General features: G+C 43.0%; 1 protein-coding gene across 1 annotated transcript in view; it reads left to right on the top strand.

Moving 5' to 3' along the window:
* LOC145341373 (cadherin-related family member 3-like) overlaps positions 1-16,072 on the top strand; it is a 77,592-nt gene that overhangs the window by 30,602 nt on the left and 30,918 nt on the right. Inside the window, exons 8-11 of the mRNA XM_080186313.1 lie at positions 618-795; positions 6,193-6,355; positions 8,597-8,702; positions 12,337-12,435. Of these exons, the coding sequence (XP_080042439.1) occupies positions 618-795; positions 6,193-6,355; positions 8,597-8,702; positions 12,337-12,435 (546 nt within the window). The remainder of the gene's footprint in view (positions 1-617; positions 796-6,192; positions 6,356-8,596; positions 8,703-12,336; positions 12,436-16,072) is intronic.

The following is a 16,072-nucleotide window of genomic DNA, read 5'->3' as shown; positions in this document are numbered from 1 at the left end:
AACGGAAAGAAGGTTTGGCATCTAGCCATAAAAATTCATGGGAGGTATAAGAGTACTTCCTTCATGACGAAGCTTGTGTTTGTAGAATTTCTTCCGCACCCCTCTCAGCCTACCACGAACTAATGTCAGGATAATTGAGGAGACTTGTTGTCCTTTCTTCGCCAGTAGCACACTGTGAAATAGTGATGATGTTACAGACAAAAGATTCGTCCTCAAAATAACACTCATCCATATATTGCTTTATTTTTCTTTTTATTATCAATTGTGATATCTAATCTAACAACCTAATAATTCTCCGGGGGAACTGTTTACTTAGCGTGATTTTCAAACAGGAAGAATGATTCTATAGGATTACAGATTGCTAATGAAAGGTTACAGCAGACGTGTTGCATCTTGGAGAGTGCCAATTTTTGTTTGGCGTGTCCCAGTTTCTGGAATGTAAGTAAAGCCAGTGATGATAATCTCTTGTTAAATGGTTGTGTTTTTGACTGGACAGAAAACTGGTCTACACTGTTGTCTTTGCCTTGGCTGGTTGTCACCCAAGTGGCACCACTGCCTCATTGACATTTGTCGTGCCTGACAAAGGAAACATGGATTCAACTCTGTTTACCTTTCAGATACTGGGAATGTGGTGGTTTTTTCCCGAATGAATAAGGACCAAGGTGGATTTCATTCAGTTCAAACATTCTCTGTTAAAGCATGTGACGAGAACTTGAAATGTGCAGATATTTCTGTCAGGATAAATATTATTTCAGTTAATGACAATGCCCCATTTTGCAATCCATCTGTTTACAGGTGAGTTACTTACATGAGACTTTAATATGCTACTCCAATTTAACAATAAATTTAAACATCTCTATTCTAACTGCTTAAATAATTTGTACAAGATTTCATGTCTGCAATGTTCTGTACAGTATAAAAGTTTCCCTATACGGTGGGTTTGTTATTTATTTTGAAGGTGCTGGCATTGATCTCCATTCCTGCCTCTTACGTTACAAAGTTTCCTTTAAGTTCACTAACCTGTTCATAAATATTGTTTTTCTGTAATTGTAATGGTGCTCACTCACCGACTTTGCAGCTCACCAGCTGCCCCAGTCATTCCATGTCTACTATATGTCTTCAGGCTTCTTCTCCCTCAGAGAAGGCTCCATCCCCTGGGATGATCACCCATTCTTGATCCCAATTGGTCCTTCAAACCAGGTGGCCCTCTTCTGCTCTGCTGCCTTTAAAGGGACAATCACTATAATAATCTTGTAAGCACTCTGAAAGACAAAAATAGGTAAGGTTTGCCTGCGACCAATTGTCTATTCTAGCTCTCTATTTTAATTTTTTAAATTAATTTTTATAGGATGTGGGCATCGCTGGCTGGGTCAGCATTTATTGCCCATCCCTAACTGCTCACCATTTCAGAGGGCATTTGAGAGTCAACCACGTTGCTGTGGATCTGGAATCACGTGGAGGGCAGATCAGATAAGGATGCAGATTTCCTTTCCCAAAGGGCATTAGTGAACCAAATGGGTTTTTACAACAATCAGCAATAGGCTCATGGTCATCATTAGACTTTTAATTCCAGATTTTTATTGAATTCAAATTTCACCATCAGCCATGGTAGGATTTGAACCCAGGCCCCCAGAGCATTAGCCTGGATCTCAGGATTAGTCCAGTGATAATTCCACCATGCCACTGCCTCCCATTATTGAAATATTGAATATTGCTTTTCCCTGATTTTCAAATAACTCTTTCCAAATAAATACCTTATAAGAACGTAAGAAATAGGAGCAGGAGTAGGCCATCCAGCCCTTCGAGCCTGCCCCGCCATTCAATAAGATCATGGCTGATCTGTCGTGTCTCAGTTCCACATTCCCGCCCTCTCCCCATAACCCTTAATCCCCTCGCTTATCAAAAACCCATCAACCCGCATCTTAAAAATATTTAGCGAGGTAGCCTCCACCACCTCAACGGGCAGAGAGTTCCAGAGATTCACCACCCTTTGAGTGAAGAAGTTCCTCCTCAACTCCGTTCTAAACCGCCCCCCCTTTATCTTGAGGCTGTGCCCCCTAGTCCTACTGTCCTTTCTGAGCGGGAAGAGCCTCTCCACCTCTATCCTATCCATCCCATTCATCATCTTATATGTCTCAATGAGATCTCCCCTCATTCTTCTAAACTCTAATGAGTACAAGCCTAGTTTATTCAGCCTCTCCTCATAGCTCAACCCCCTCAACTCCGGTATCAGCCTAGTAAACCTCCTCTGCACTCCCTCCAAGGCCAAAATATCCTTGCGTAAGTGCGGTGACCAAAACTGCACACAGTACTCCAGCTGCGGCTTCACCAATGCCCTATACAGCTGCAGCAAGACCTCCCTACTTTTATATTCAATCCCCCTCGTTATGAAGGCCAGCATCCCATTTGCCTTCCTGACCACCTGCTGCACCTGCAAGCTGGGTTTTTGCGACTCATGCACAAGGACCCCGAGGTCCCTCTGCACCGTCGCCTGCTGCAGTTTTTCGCCCCGTAAGTAATAGTCCTTCCTACCATTATTCCTACCAAAGTGGACCACCTCGCACTTGCCAACATTAAATTCCATTTGCCATTTCCTGGCCCATTCGCCCAGCCTATCTAGATCCTTCTGCAGACTCTCCACACCCTCTGCGCAATTTGCTGTTCCACCAATCTTGGTGTCATCAGCAAATTTCGACACCCTGCACTCAGTTCCCTCCTCCAGATCATCTATATAAATGGTAAATAGCTGAGGCCCCAGCACCGACCCCTGGGGCACTCCAGTATTCACCAACCGCCAATCCGAAACCTTACCCTACTAACATTCTGGTATCTCAACCTCCAATGCTCATAGTAACCATTTTTAACTGAAACTATAAAACAATTTTTCTGCCTCATTAGTTTTCCTGTGATGTGATGTAAAGTGGCTGAAATAACTTTTAAAGAGCAAGATGGTGGCAGGTGATGGAGTGCCACAGCCATCAAGCTTCAGTTTGATGGCTTCTGAACTGGCAGCAGTGCAAACAGAACTGGCAGTGAGGAGGATCACTTTCCACTCGAGAGCATCCTCCTCATAGGACAACATTGTAGCAAGCTGGTATAAATGGAGTGAGTTTTTACCGCTGCTTAAACCATGACGGGTCTGCCACATTGGCGAATTTCAAGCTACTCACCTCAGTGACAGAAATTGACCCCTTATCTTCCCTTTGTCACCACGCTGTAATAAAAAAGCCACCATTCCAAAGCAATTTTATTAAACAAAGGCACTTAATCACCCTAGTGCACTGTTTTAGCACCAGTCCTCCATGTTCCCTTGCCTGGCTTATTGTTCCCATGCAGTGCTGCCCAAGTGGCTGCAGCATGAAAACTGTCCATCAGCGAGGTTATTTTTTAGCAAATCTTTGGTAGGAAGAATGGTAGGAAGGACTATTACTTACGTGGCGAAAAACTGCAGCAGGCGACGGTGCAGAGGGACCTCGGGGTCCTTGTGCATGAGTCGCAAAAACCCAGCCTGCAAGTGCAGCAGGTGGTCAGGAAGGCGAATGGGATGCTGGCCTTCATAGCGAGGGGGATTGAATATAAAAGTAGGGAGGTCTTGCTGCAGCTGTATAGGGCATTGGTAAGGCCGCAGCTGGAGTACTGTGTGCAGTTTTGGGCGCCGCACCTGCGCAAGGATATTTTGGCCCTGGAGGGAGTGCAGAGGAGGTTTACTAGGCTGATACCGGAGTTGAGGGGGTTGAGCTATGAGGAGAGGCTGAATAAACTAGGCTTGTACTCGTTAGAGTTTAGAAGAATGAGGGGAGATCTCATTGAGACGTATAAGATGATGAATGGGATGGATAGGATAGAGGTGGAAAGACTCTTCCCGCTCAAAAAAGACAGTAGGACTAGGGGGCACAGCCTCAAGATAAAGGGGGGGCGGTTCAGAACGGAGTTGAGGAGGAACTTCTTCACTCAAAGGGTGGTGAATCTCTGGAATTCTCTGCCCGTTGAAGTGGTGGAGGCTGCCTCGCTAAATATTTTTAAGAAGCGGGTTGATGGGTTTTTGATAAGAGAGGGGATTAAGGGTTATGGGGAGAGGGCGGGAAAGTGGAACTGAGCCACGACAGATCAGCCATGATCTTATTGAATGGCGGGGCAGGCTCGAAGGGCCAGATGGCCTACTCCTGCTCCTATTTCTTATGTTCTTATGTTCTTATGTTCACCTTAGAGTGCCAGGCATTGGTCTGCACCGCCTGGACATAGACAATAGGAGTCTGGCCTGGCTGGCTGGCTGGCTGGGGCAGGAAGGGCACCTTTGGAGTGGCAGTGGTAGGGAGGAGAAAGAGAGAGGGTAGCTGGTCTGGGAATCACAGAATCAGTGGCAATCCCTCTGAGAGGTGCCTCAGCAGCCCTGGCAAGCTGCTGGAGCACAAACACCTGCAGGAACCTGCATGTTTCTTTGAGCACTGATGTATGCAGCAATGGTGGCAGCAGTCTGAGCCTGCAGAGCACAAAGCTAGACTTGCATGGCAACAAGCTGAAATCTCATGACTGCAGTCTGCGCTTCCATTGCGGCACTCAGACACTGGGAGGCTTGTGCTGCAATGCAAGGTTAGTAGGCCATCAGGTGTCTTCAGATCTTATCTAAATATTTCCCCACAATATTCTGAAGCAGAAAGCAATCCTAGGTGTGAATCTTCGCTTCTGAAGATTTCAGATAACTTCCAGCACCATAATCCCAACCCAGGAAAAAATGCTCAGGAATATCGAAATTTTGGTTTGTGTTGGGCTGTGGGCGTAGGGATGGAGGGGTGAGGGAGGGGAAGGCATGGAGTGGGTGATGCAAATGGGAGCCTTGGCAGAGATGGGTTAGGTGGAGGCCTTTCCTCTGTGCACCAGAAAGTTATTAAAAGCTAACATAAAACAACCCTCCAGCTCTCACACTCACTCAACCTTCCACACACTCAATATACCCCACCCATGCCACTACATGCCCTGCCCTGGAACCATATCCAGTACCATATCCTTACCTTTTGCCTTAATGGGTGGCATGGAGGCATAGTGGTTACCATTTCTGCCTCACAGCGCCAGCATCCTGGGTTTGATTCTGGCCTTGAGTGACAATCTGTGTGGAATTTGCATGTTCTCCCCATGTCCCCATGGGTTTCCTCTCAGTGCTCCAGTTTCCACCCACACTCCAAAGATGTGCAGGTTGGGTTGATTGGTCATAATAAATTGACCCTTCATGTCAAGAGGATTTGCAAGGTAATACACAAGGTTTTGGTAATAGGGCCTGGATGGGATTGTTGTCGGTGCTGGCTCTATAGGCTGAATGCCCTCCTCCTGCACTGCAGGGATTCGATGATTCTTTCCAAAGGACTCTGGCAGTTTCAGACCTTCTCCTACCAGGTCTGAAGTGCACAAGTCGTGTTTTGGAATCTCATTAACGAAAATCAAAGTCTGCGGCAGCTGTATTTTATGTGAAGTTGCCATTGCAAACTATGGATGTGCAATTAGAACCTGGCCCATTCCACCCCTTATGAAAATGATAGGTACTGTGATCAGGGGCAGGGCCTCTGGATTCAGGCTTCTGGAACCATTTTGATAATGAAGGGGAGGCTCTCCCTCTTTATGCAATGGGGTAGGAGATCGCCTGGTGGTATTATTGCTAGACTATTAATTCAGAAACTCAGCTAATATTCTGGGGACCTGGATTCAAATCCTGCCACGGCAAATGGTGGAATTTGAATTCAATAAAAAATATCTGGAATTAAGAATATACTGATGACCATGAAATCAAATATCAATTGTTGGAAAAACTCACCTGGTTCACTAATGTCCTTTAGGGAAGGAAATCTGCCATCCTTACCTGGTCTGGCCTACATGCCTCAGCAATGTGGTTGACTCTCAATTGCTCTCTGAAATGGCCAAGCCAGCCACCCAGTGTAAAGGCAACTAGGGATAGGCAATAAATGCTGACCAATCAGTGACACCCATGTCCCACAAATGAACAAAACAAAATGCAAGTTCAGGCCAAAGTGAGCAGCTGTAAATTGTGATGTGCCTGCATAACACAATTCAGCAAGTAGCTGTGTTATTATGCGAAATATTCATTGGTAAAACTTCCAATTATTTTTGGACTACTGTGTGGTTCAAGCTAAATCCTGGAACAAAGTTGACCAAATAACAGCTTTTTAAATCATTTTCTTTTAGAGCTACAATTCCGGAACCACTTCCTCATGACACAGTCGTTGCTACTTTAATCTGTATGGACTCTGATGACCCAAGGGACACATTAAAATATGTTCCTGAAAGTGGTCCCCTCGGCCCTGGGTTAACCTTTGAGCAAAAAGCTGGAGCAGATAACATTATACAGGTAGGGATTATTTATAAAATACACTATAATATATTGTTAATTATATCTTACTACTGGAGTAGATCAAGCTTTTAAATTTAGTTTGCACTAATATGAAGCCTATCAATGTAGGAGTGACAAATCAGTAGTGATGGCCATCTGGAACATTAGTTTAAAAACGCAGGGATTCCTAGAGAAAGGGTTCCTATAATGTGCCCTTCGCGTTCTAGGCTACAGATCCAGATTGAGTGCTGTAACAATCATTCAATTAGATTAGAATTTTGATTAGAATCAATCATATTAGATTGATTGTAATATGATTGCAATGTATACACTATGTTGTGTTCTACAGTTTTATTGCCATTCCTTTTAATGCACTGCTTATCTGCGTTTAGCTCTCCCTCTCCTTCTCCCATTCTTTCCCAGTTAGATACAGAAATCACCTCAAAAAGATTAAAACACATTAATTAATCTCACCATGACAGACCACAATTATTATACTGGCAGGTTTTTCCGGCAGACCGTGAGATTGTTTTGAAGCGGTCAAAAGGTCAAAAAATACAAAAGAAACTTGCACTTTCTTCATGAAGCGTATATACATCAGCAATCATTATCAAAGTATTCTTGTCCTTCTCTGGAAGGAAGGAGGAGCAGAATTCATTTGTAGTTGTGGCAACTGAGGATTCACAATTTTGATCCAGAATCTGATTAGGAAATATCAGCAGGAAGAGTCACTCCTTCCACATACAGGCCCCACGTTCACACTTACCCAGATTTTGGGTGGGGGATGGGGTGGAGTATGGAGGGCATCTGGAATCATTCATGGACTATGCTGGGATTTGCATTTGATTTTAATCCGTTAGACTCAGTTCTATTTGTGCTTGCTGAGGGTAGATTCTCACGATTCCGTTCTGTACTACCTGAAAGCGCCAAATAAGTATTAATAAAAGACTTAAAAGGCCATCCTAAAAGGATCAACTTTAGGTGTGAATTATACTGCAAATGCTCCCTTAGGAGCATTACCATATAGGGGGATCTGGGCGTGCAGGTCCACTGTTCCCTAAAAGTGGCAACACAAGTGGCTAAGGTGATAAGAAGGCATATGATATGTTCGCCTGCTTGCTAATTATTGAACCAGATTTATTGCTAGAAGACCACATTTTTAATCTTACTTAATTTTAAAAGTGATTTCATTTGGCAACGTTGGAATTTAGCAACGTAAAATATTTCCACTGGGACAACTGGGACATTGAGTATGTGAGTTAGCAAATCATTTTACAGCTATATAAAACCTTGGTTAGGCCACATTTGGAGTATTGCGTTCTGTTCTGGTTACCACACTACCAACGAAAGTTCACCAGGATGTTGCCTGGTCTTGAGGGCGTTGGCTATGAGGAGAGGTTAAATAAACCAGAGTTGTTTTCAAAGCAAAGAGGGAGGCTGAGGGGAGACCTGATAGTGGTCTATAAAATTGTGAGAGGCATAGACAGGGTGGATGGTCAGAGGCTTTTTCCCAAGGTGGAAGTGTCAATTACAAGGGGCACAGGTTCAAAATGAGAGGCAGGTAAATTTAAGGGAGATGTGTGGGGGAGGTTTCTCATGCAGAGAGGGGTAGGTGCCTGAAGTATGCTGCCAGAGGAGGTGGTGGAAGCAGGCACATTATCAACATTTAAGAGGCACCTGGATAGATATGTGAATAGGGAGGGAATAGAGGGTTACAGACCGAGTAAGGACAGAAGGTTTTTTAGTTTAGTTAAAGCATTGTGATCAGCACGGGCTTGGAGGGCCAAAGGACCTGTTCTTGTGCTGTACTTTTCTTTGTTCTTTTTGTCCTATCCCTTGGTTTCCTGCAGGGAATGAAGATATTGTTAATTGATTTAATCTTGGCTTGGTAAGACTTCTAACCCTGCACCTTCAGTGACACGGTATGGCCAGTGCCTATGGAACCTGGATTTTTAAATAACAATATAGTCAGGTTTTGGGGTAGAATCATGTAGTCGCCTCTTTCCATCTCTGTCTGGTCTCCCTCACAGTTTCAGGTTCATGTTTCAATCCCCCTCCTTCCTCAAATGATGGTGCAGGCCTTCCGGAATTTTCTTTGCTTTACCTTTATTTTCCGGTGTCCTTGTTTTTCGATTTCTTTCATGTATACACTGAGAACATACAGCAAAATAAACAAGGAACGCAAAATTACTGAAAGCAGAATTTTGTTGCTTTGTCTTCCTTATACATGTCTTAGTGTCCATTATCTTTGCCTCTTAGGTGGGAACCAAAGATCTAGATTATGAAAATGTGACAGCTGCTGCTGAGGGTTATACATACAAGATGACAATTGCGGTGTTTGATTCAACGACTGCTACACACACTGGTGAGGGAAGCATTTTTGTTTAATCTGCTGACGTAGTGAATAAATAATTTCTTGCTAATTATTGAACCAAATTTATTGCTAGAAGACCACATTCCCTGAAATAAGCAATATAAAATGTCTGGAGACCACAAGCCCTGCTTTTCGCTGTTGAGGTGGATAGCTTAAAGATGGAAAACTTTCCAACTCAGCAGTCTTACCTCGGCTTATAGGATCCTGTTTGATGTGCAACCTCCAGGTAAAAATCAACAGTGGGGAAAACATGAAATAGTGAATCCAGGGGAGGGGGGATGCGGGAGGCAGAGGTAAATATAGAGGATCATAATTATATGATTTTGAAATTCAGCCAAGCATTCATCGTGACCTAATAATGGCTCTTGGGGAATGTCAACAAAAATCTCTATTGAAATTATGGAACAAGTTGTTGTGGTTTTTTTCTAACTTACAGAACTTGGCTTGTCAATCAGAGCAGTCCAGCAAACTTTTTTTTAAACTCTCATTGACAGCTGGTGGTGAAGTTGCATATTTCAACTTCTCCTGCATATTTAAAGGTGGAGGGCTCATCAAATAAAATAGATTACTTGCCTGGAACCTTCCCATTCACCTAACCTGTCTGTTGTATTACAAAGGGAATGCAATGTCCACAGCTGTCACTTTATGGGCTGCTAACAAACAGAAAACAGGGCACTTCCTTTGAGGGGTACCCTGTGTTGATCAAGGAAAGCCCCCTGAGATTATACCTCCCTTTTAGCTTTCCCTGGCCTCTAAAATTGAAATGACTACACCTCCTCCAGCCCTCCCCTCCACCTTGCTTGCATCTGCCAAGCAGACCTGTCCAAAGCCCCTGACCTGCCTGAACTCTGGGATGCATTACTTCTTTATCCTGGATTTCCTGTCATCCCAGAAGTTGCCACTCCTTGATTCTGGGGTGCAGTTGGGACTACAGAGCTGCTGGCCAATCAGATTGGCAGCTAGCTCTCTGTGATGGGATTTCCTCCCGGAGTGGCCGCAAGTCCCACTCTGATTCAATTAAGGCTTCCCCCATCGTATTATTGCCACAGGGAAGCTGGGTTTCTGGTCAAGGGATTTTTCAGTCAGGGGACTGGGTAATCTGTCCCCCATAAAATTTACCCTTTCAAATCTGTTTTTGTTTCATGTTTAAAGTGTGGGGGATTTGCAAACTTCAGGTCATGACACTTAAACACTTTATTCACATTTCAAGAGCATTCACAATTAGTCCATCAATTTGTTCGCACAGCTGGTTTGGACCTTTGTAACAGCCAAAGTGGGGTCTGTTTGAACTCAGCGCTAAGTTCAAATGGCCCTGCCAAGTTTGAGTTTCCCTCCCATGTGAATTATGCCCTGCCCCTTTCTTCTTGCCAGCAAGAATTGGGTCAATTGGAAATGAATATGGAACTTCTGCATTGTGGTCCCACGCACCATCTTTAAAGGTCCAAGGAATCTTCCCCTGACTCTGAAAATCCTGCCCATGTTGCTCATGTCTGCATGTCTTGCAGACTTTCCACTTCCGCTGGTTATAGGAGGCTCCCATTTTCAAATACAAGGTCTTGAACATCATGGCCAGAATTTGCCAGCCGTTCATACCTCACCACCATGACAGGCGTGGATGGAGAATTTGGCACTCAGCCAAATCTCCATTCACTACAACGCAAACGGAGAATCCTGCTGCTGCAAACAGCCAGAAACTTCCAGCAATTTATTCTCTTTTTCCCTCTTGATTTATATCATCTAATCTTCCTTTAATTATACAGCACTGTGATATAGATGTGCTATCCACAATTACTAATCCATTTGAAATGGAATCTTGCAAACATAAAGTTTGAGAATCGCGTCCTAACCTATGTTATAAATAAATTATTACCTCAAAGCTCTTTTACGCTCTTCCTCTATCTATAAAAGCCAAAATACTATTGACCTTTTTGTGGCTTTATCTACCTGCACTCCCACTGTCAGAGAATTATGTCTTTGAACCCTGTGTTTATCCACACCCTTCATCCTCTTTCCATTAATTATAAACCACCATTCCTTGTTTTTCCTCCCACACTTCTCCACATTACATGGCATTTGCAACCAATCTGCCCATTCCATTAACAAGCTGTTGGCCTCCTGACGTTTTTCTTACTGCTGTTTGCCAAACCTCCTACAAAGCGTTCACAGTCAGCAGTTCCAAGCACTTTCTTACACCATGCAATTATGTCTCTTATTAATAGCACACTCAATAGGCTCTTTAGTGCTAAATGTTGCAATTTTTATTGAACAAAATGGCCACAGTTTAGTAAATAAAAACGATAAAGCAGATCATACCTGCTTCATCATGTGATTATGAAGAATTGTTTTGGTTATTGTACAGTGGCTTTCACTTGTTTGTCTAAAAGTGTTGATTGTCAGATAATTAATTAATGTGTTGGAGAGAAGTGTGCATCTTATTTGGACTTTCAATCATTCTCCCTGAAATTCTTCACTGTGTGATTCATTTCATAAAAGAGTAAAAATACCTGGAATTTCTCAAATACCGTGCTTGGGCTGGATGTTCTTCCACCTATTTTCTGACATTCGTTCTTACAGTTTCATGTGTATATGCTGACCACAATGTAATGTTCAGGTAATTGACTTACCACTGTGGCTAGAAAGAGACTGTTACGGTAACTATTGAGAGCTTACAGTGGAATTATTATCATTCAGTAATAATAGGAAGGCAGATTATTATTTGAACAGGTGTAAATTGAGAGAGATGAGACTGTGACGTCCTTGTGCATCAGTCACTGAAAGTAAGCGCGCAGGTACAGCAGGTAGTAAAGAAGGCAAGTGGTTTGCTGGCCTTCATAGTGAAAGGACTTGAGTATAGAGATAGGGATGTTTTAGTGCAATTGTATAGGGCATTGGTGAGGCTACACCTGGAGTATTGTGTGCAGTTTTGGTGTCCTTGCCTAAGGAAGGATATCTTTGTTATAGAGGGAGTGCAGCAAAGGTGCACCAGGCTGATTCTTGGAATGACAGTTCTGTCATATGAGGAGGGATTAAGTCAGTTCGGATTATATTCATCGGACTTCAGAACAGTGAGAGGGGATCTCATAGAAACTTATAAAATTCTAACAGAATTAGATAGGGCAGATTCTGAAAGAATGTTCCCAATGGCAGGGGAGTCCAGAATTAGGGGTCATAGTTTAAGGATAAGGCATAAACCTTTTAGGACTGAGGTGAGGAGAAATTTCTTTACCTAGAGGGTGATGAATGTATGGAATTCACTACCACAGAAAGCAGTTGAGACCAAAACGTTGTGTGATTTCAAGAAGAAATTAGGTATAGCACTTAGAGCTAAAGGGTTATGAGGGGAAGGGGGAATCAGGATACTGAATTTGATGGTCAGCCATGATCAAAACAAATAGCAAAGTATGCTTGAAGGGCCGAATGGCCTACTTCTGCTTCTGTTTTCTATGTTCCTATTCACTGATTCAAAACACCAACCATCTATTGCCTCAAGCAGTAACAATCCTCCAGCTTCATCAAAAGTATGAAGAAGAAATTATGTTCATAGTTGTATTAGATGTTTTTGCATATTACAGGTGAAGCCAGAAAAGGACACTTGTAAAATACTTTTTTAAATTTATTTTGACAGCAACTGCTACAGTGATTGTAGAAATTACACCTGTAAATGACTATAGTCCTAAATTTGAGAAGGACCCGTACATCTTTGATGTTTTGGAAACAGAGGCCGGTGAGTCATGATATCTGCTGTCATGAAAATTAATTTTAATGGCTATTATACAGCATTAAGTATCTATGTATTACTGAAAAGAAAGTATAAAATATTGTACACAAACACTCACTCAAGCACATGTAGAATGGTGAATCCTGCTGGGGTAGTAAGGGTGCAGTAAAATCCTTGTTATCCGGCATCCTAGGGAAATGGATGGGGTCAATTATCAAAAATGTTGGTTAACAGAAAGTTACGTTGCTCTGGACACAGGATATGGTGCGCTATATCTTTGGTTAGGTACAATAGCCAAAACTGACCAAATAATTTAACAACTTCAACGTAAAGCTGAAAAACGAGTTCTGCAGATTTACAATCTATTATTATTATTAATTTTATTTCAAGAATACATTATCTGAACACTAAATGTGATGAAAAAAATTGAACTGTCAGAAATCCCTGTTCTTACAGAGTCCTGGTTTTTAGAGTGCCAGATAACACAAAGCTTACTGTATATTAATGACAGCCACCAGTAATATTGCAGCCCTCACCATCAGACATAGGGAGGCCATCTTGGACAGTGGTAGAGGAGGAGGATGAGGAAATAGGGAGAAGGCATCTAGGACGCTTCATCAGATAGGCTGTAGATGAAAGGTCATTCTGACTCTGAACGCTCAAAGATGTCATCCCATCTTCACCATTCCTCTACAATTCCCCACATCTCAACACATGACCTCAACTGAGACATGTTTTAGTTTCTGCCTGAACTGTAATTGAGACATTAGCCACTAGATGTAGCATTATAGATGTGTCTGAAGTGATGCCATGTTCTTTGCCACCATGTCTGCAGTGGAAAGAATGGCCTTGAAGTTCTGCATATAACTTTGTGTCAAGTTGGAGCTGCTGTTCTCCATGTTTCTTGGCAACAGGCTGTTTGACGGGCCTGCCCAATTCATCATGCATTCTGGTATAGACACCCATTAACATTCTGCATGCTGCCCCTTCAAAGTTTTCATCCATGCCCTGCATGTAAACTCATCTTCTTTTCCCCAGCCTTACTGCAGCCCATTCCTGCCTGCTGACTCAACCTGAGCAGATTCCAACTCTGTACTACCTTCCAAGTTAACAACAGTGTCAATACCCAAGCTGGTGGCCATGAACATCAGATCAAATGCTTGTTCATCAGAAGTGCGGCTCTGGCTCTCCCTCATGAGGTGATGGTGCACCATTGTGAGACAACAGCTCTTGGGCATCTGACAGCGGAAATGCAGAAGGGGATGGTTGAGGTGCGGGGAGAGGGGTGGGGTGGAGTTCCATGCTTGTAGTCTCTGCAATTCGCACATCATGTCAGATAGCAGGAAGTGAGTGAGGTAGATTTGAGAAGGGATTGAAGACAGAAACAAGCCATCATTCTGAATGTTCTCAGCAATACTGGATAAAATGGTTTTTTATCACAATCATCCTTATGATGTAGAGAACCATTTCCTCCAAAGGGTCTAGCTCATGCAGTTGTGCCTGCCTCCCAGTCTGCTCCCTCCTGCCCTGTAAAAGAGGAAGAATGTCATTGATTGTGTTTGAGTGGTCTGACTCCCAGGGCTGAATGAATGGAGAGATACAGCTGACAAAAAGTCAGGGCCAGACTCTGGAAATGAACCCCTCTGACTATCTGCTCCCATGCCTAATCATGCTGTGTCTTGAGAGCCTCCTGTGTCCCTGCAGAAACTTTGGTTGAACTTTACTGGCAAGTCTTATGACCCAGATCAGAAGAGGGAAGCAGCCTCACTTGAAGCGGCGGCAGAATCCAGAGAATGACATTGCCAGTGGTGGCCAATTAGAAATTCCCTGTTGGATTTCTTAATGACTATCTTATGTTGTTGGCTTTTAGTTATGCTCTTCCCCACAAGTGGAAACATTGACTGGAATTTTCCAACTGTTCACATAAATAAGTGGGTTACAGGGGTAGGCCCTGGATGGGATTATGATTGGTGCAGGCTCGATGGGCCAAATAGCTTCCTTCTGCACTGTAAGATTCTATGAATTCCCATCCTGCTGCAGTGAATGGAAATTTGGCTTGACACCAAATTCTTTGTCTGCATAGTGGAAGCATGGTGTGAACACGCAATAAGATTGTGTCATTATCTCCATATCCGCTCTAACAAAATGTTTTGACTTTCAAAGCCCTCTATTTTGCCAACCCTTAGTCTACTTTTCCTTTCCTGATGTATATACTCACACATATTGGCATCATCTTTGTAAATCTTCTCTACTCCCTTGTCAGTGATTTTCTTTTGTATAATATGGTGACCAGTGCTGCTGTAGTATTCTAAGTGTGGTGCAACTCAGGTTCAGTGCAGTTTTAGCATAACCTCTCCATTTTTACTTTTATCACTCTCGATATAAAAATAGTGCTTGATTTGCTAACTTGCTTGCTAACTTTTGCCACTACTTTTGATGATTGATATATTTATACTGAGGTCCCTTCGTCTCTCTCCCCCATCTAGACTTGGACTTTCTAGCTAAAAAGTAACCTCCCCCCAACATTCTTCCTTCCGAAATGTTTTATCTCTCACTTGTCTAGGCGGCACAGTGGCAGAATGGTTAGCAGTGCTGCCTTACAGCACCAGGGACCTGGGTTTGATTCTGGGCTTGGATCACTGTGCGAAGTTTGTATGTTTTTCCAGTGTCTACATGGGATTCCTTTGCGTGCTCCGGTTTCCTGCCACAACCTGAAATATGCGTTGGTTCAATGCATTGGCCATGCTAAATTCTCCCTCAGTGTACCTGGACAGGTGCCAGAGTGTGGCAACTAGGGGATTTTCACAGTGACTTCACTGCATTGTTAATGTAAGCCTACTTGTGACAATAATAAATAAAATTATCTGTATATAATTGTATTTGCCAATAATTTTGCCCCTTCTGCAAATTCATTAATGCCCCTTGTAACTTGCAGCAGTCCTCCTCAGTATTGAGTTTATCCCCAAATGGTGTTTTGGGCAAATTTAGAAATTGTACTTTTAATTCTAAAGGTCGAACTATTACAATAAATTATGATGAGCAGTAATCCCAGGATTGTTCCTTATAGATCACCATTTCCCACCTTTTGTCACTCTCATTAACAACTGTTCACTGCACTGTCTGGCAGGAGTCAGCAATCCATTCTGCCACAGTCCCCTGACTCCACATTCTCTGGTCTTATTCAGCAGCCTATTAATAAAGTTATTGATGAGGTCAATGAAGGGGAAACTGTTTCTCCTGCTAGGACAATTAAGATAATATCCATCCTATTTTATGTACTTCTCTATCAAAAACACCCCTGCAAGGGGCATGCTGCAATGTTTCAGGTCTGTGATCTTTCATGATTGGCAGCAACCTTTGGATTTCCATGTTTAACTGTGTGTGGGTGCCCACCAGAAGCGACTGTCATTTTCCCAATGGAATGACAGTAAATGCTGACAGTATACTTGTTACAAACTTAGCTAATGGCTGGAATTTTCAGTTCTTGTTCTTTTCGGACGAGTTTGATGACGGGAATGGAAAATTGTGTGAGAAGCCCAAATTGTGTTTTACGTCGGCGGAAAGTCTCGCTGCAATTATTCCCTCCCCCTCCGCCACCTCTCTGCCAGTGACCGAACAGGAATCCAGACATTCAATGTCAGGA

This window comes from Carcharhinus amblyrhynchos, chromosome 3, assembly GCF_965287045.1.
Source record: "Carcharhinus amblyrhynchos chromosome 3, sCarAmb.v2.hapA, whole genome shotgun sequence".
NCBI classification, from domain to species: Eukaryota; Metazoa; Chordata; class Chondrichthyes; order Carcharhiniformes; family Carcharhinidae; genus Carcharhinus; species Carcharhinus amblyrhynchos.
This window is presented reverse-complemented; position numbering and strand designations above follow the sequence as displayed.